At 42.4% G+C, this 3,058-nt stretch overlaps 1 protein-coding gene across 1 annotated transcript; it reads right to left on the bottom strand.

Annotated features, from left to right (window-relative positions):
• Positions 1–48: 48 nt before the first annotated feature.
• On the bottom strand, positions 49–2,618 carry LOC113744733 (inhibitor of Bruton tyrosine kinase-like). Its single transcript, XM_027275539.1, has 5 exons — positions 2,444–2,618; positions 1,684–1,786; positions 872–1,255; positions 634–730; positions 49–300 (listed from the first exon to the last, which is right to left on the bottom strand). The coding sequence occupies exons 2-5, from the start codon at positions 1,705–1,707 to the stop codon at positions 167–169; spliced, it is 639 nt and encodes a 212-aa protein (XP_027131340.1). The 5' UTR covers positions 1,708–1,786; positions 2,444–2,618; the 3' UTR covers positions 49–166.
• Between the last annotated feature and the right edge of the window lie 440 nt (positions 2,619–3,058).

Consider the following 3,058-nt stretch of genomic DNA (forward strand, 5'->3'; position numbering starts at 1 on the left):
TTTTTTTTTTTTTTTTTTTTTTTTAAACACATGTAGGCAAGGAGTTGAATCATGAAGTCATTACTGGTGTGACACATCTAAGTGGGGTTTTCATGGTAGGGAAGCCCTACACTGTAGGAAAACATGTCCTTACTCCCTGGAGAGCTGCGACAACAGCAGGGTGTTGTTAGCCTACCTGCTTGATGTAAACTCCGGTCCTTGCAAACACATCCACCAGCTCAGGGTGCTGTCGGCTCTCCTGATTACCGTGCCCGAGACTGAAATTAGTATTGTTTCCCCACGTGTACACTTCAGTTGGGTCTGTAATGAGGAGGAAAACACAATTACGAACACAACCACCACACCGCCTCCACCTGAAGCTTGATTTAACCACTGGTCCTATCTGCTATGAAAAGAATTAAATGAAAATAACCACGAGGAAATTCAAAATGCTCTGTTGAAGACATGAAAAGGTGTTAAGAAAAAAGCACAAGCCAATATAAAAAAAAAGAGACTTTTAAATATGATTTAAAAGAATAAACCAGATAAACAGAAGGATGTCACATCCATCCAGTCACAGAGAAAAATTTAATCCCATGCATGTACAAGTGTGAAATACATCATTCAACAGAATGAGTCAGCTGCTTTTCTTACCAGTGTTTTTGAACACAACATGTGATGGTCTGTCCTTCATTGTTAGGTCCAGAACAGAGAGGCCCTCCTTGTCCTGGGTGGAGAGGAGTCCGGCATGCTGTAACAGTGTCAAGAAAAAAAGAAAAGAAAAAGAGATATTCAAAGTTTGGTCAAATTCCTGAAAATGGGCAAGGATTGGCACTACAGCTTACTTTCCATATTGTTGCACACATGTTTCGGTGATGTGTTAAACACATACCTTGACTAGTGATATGAGACAGTGGATCTGTCCGTAGAAAGCGCTGCGATGCAGAGCGGTCCAGCCGGATTCTTTATCCTTCACCACCAGGTCAGCGCTCTTGCTCTCCAACAGCCACTCTAGTAGGGCCTTCTTTCCCAGAGAGGCTGCCAGGTGCAGGGCGTTGCGACCGAAAGCATCCCGCAAGGTGGCCGCATTGTGGCAGTGTGACGTCAAGAAGGCCCGCAGCTGCCCCTCAGAGCCGCCGGTAAGCGCCGCTATCACCTCGTCTGCATGCTGCTGTGAGCGGCATTTGGGGGTGCAGTCCGGCGGTGCCAGACTCATCCTGACCGCCACCAAATCTTCACAGTGAATCCTCCTCCCTTGTGTGTTTACAGTGTCCTTCTGACAGCCCACCACCCACCAATTCCAAACAGACTCAAAAAACAGTACGATACGAGGTGACAGATCAAAAACACTGACACTAAACTTGACCTAATCTACAAGAGCTGCTCTCCAAAAAGAAAAAGAAAAAAAAAGTGCCAACAAAGGGTCAAAATGGTTTGGAGCGCTAGAATTGTGCTTGTGTTGAGGTTCCACCGCACCCTAGCGACTCCAGAGCCTTTCTCCGACTTGGTTCAGTCCACCATTTCAACCAAGAATTGGACACAAACTAAGGTGCCTGTAGTATCGAATGGCATCACGAATTCAATAAATACAAACGCTCTTGTGCATTTCATACAAAATGTTACATAGTAATGTTTGCAAAAATAGTTTCTCCTCTATATACTCTAATAGTTTACAAAAGGCAACAATTCCAACAACCCTCTGACCTTCTCGTCCAGCAGTCCAACCATCAGACTTGAGGGGAAAGGCCCCCTTTCCCCCCCAAAGTGTTCACTTTTTTTTTCAAAACTCCATAATTGTAGAGTGCACCTGTGGACACACAGAAAAAAAAAGAAAAAAAAAGATTGGGAACATTGACACTTTGCATACTTTAAGCAGTGCTCTGTGTACAGGATGGTGAGATGCAAAGGTCAGTGAGTTTGGCCTGATTACAGGTCAGCTGAGTCGACAGGTTTGCTTGTGAGGAGGCTCTTCAATTTAAACTTTGCATGTGACGTCAGCTTGCATATGATAATGTTTCTGTGAAAGGAAATTTAAAACATTAACAATATTGTTAATGAGGACTGAGGAGGAGCTACTTTAGTTTTCTGTATGGGCTTTTTTAACACCTCATTGGGCTCTGCGAAGACAACCAGCGTGTTGAAGACATTATGAACCCGTTTCTTCATCGGAATACAAAACAATTATCATATTTCACACATAACTATGGGACTAGCTGTGACAGCTTAGCAACTTCACCTAAGTATTAGCTCAGAGTGTCCAAGCAGGGACATGGTCTCACGTCAAACAACATCATAATGTGGCACCCAGCGTGGAGCAAAGCCACTATAAACATATAAACATAATAAACATAAAAACATATAAAGTGTTTGAGCATGTGCTACGTGTTGTTAGCTGGCGCTAGCCTTGGCAGCTAGCACGACTGACACATCATCGGCAGCTAACACCAGCTGCGGGACGTCTTACCTTCCGCTAGATAAAGAAAGAGGAGGACATGGAGGAGGTGGCGTCAACGGCGTACATCCACTGTGACATTACTACAGGACAGAGACGCTAACAGGGTTTGTTTTTTGTTTTTTTTGCACTGGTGCAAATTGTGACAGCCTGAAACCCTGCAGGTTTGGTTAAAAAAAAAACAATAAAGCACTCGCCTATGACGAGACTTGTGATTGGTCAGGGCGTGTGCATCGTTATATTCTATTGGCTCGTTTTTGTGGGTGTAAGTTGCGCTCAAAGGTTGTTGCTGTAGCTATGATGTCATAGGACATTTTATTTATTTATATATTTTTTAGGGTTTGCATTATAAACATAATTATACAAAATAATAAGATATTACAAAACAACATGATACATGACAAAGCGCCACATAACCAATTAAATCTTAAATCCTAAACTAACCTTAATCTAATACAAGAAGCTTAATTAACAAGTGTTACATTTCGCACCTCATGAGAGACTCGACAGTAACACCTTATCCATGAAAATAGCACAGTTTTACACAGTGTTAATGCTATTCACATATATTTTATATCATTACATTGGTCTGTATTTCCAAATAGACGATACAGAGCCATTGGTGCA

The sequence above is a fragment of the Larimichthys crocea genome, unplaced genomic scaffold (assembly GCF_000972845.2).
Source record: "Larimichthys crocea isolate SSNF unplaced genomic scaffold, L_crocea_2.0 scaffold14748, whole genome shotgun sequence".
Taxonomy (NCBI): domain Eukaryota; kingdom Metazoa; phylum Chordata; class Actinopteri; family Sciaenidae; genus Larimichthys; species Larimichthys crocea.

Coding starts and splice junctions, on each gene's coding strand:
- LOC113744733 (XM_027275539.1), bottom strand. CDS start 1,707: ATGGTTGGACTGCTGGACGAGAAG. Junction 1,256..1,683: donor TTGGACTGCTGGACGAGAAG/GTCAGAGGGTTG, acceptor GTGGGCTGTCAG/AAGGACACTGTAAACACACA. Junction 301..633: donor TGTTGTGTTCAAAAACACTG/GTAAGAAAAGCA, acceptor TCCTCATTACAG/ACCCAACTGAAGTGTACACG.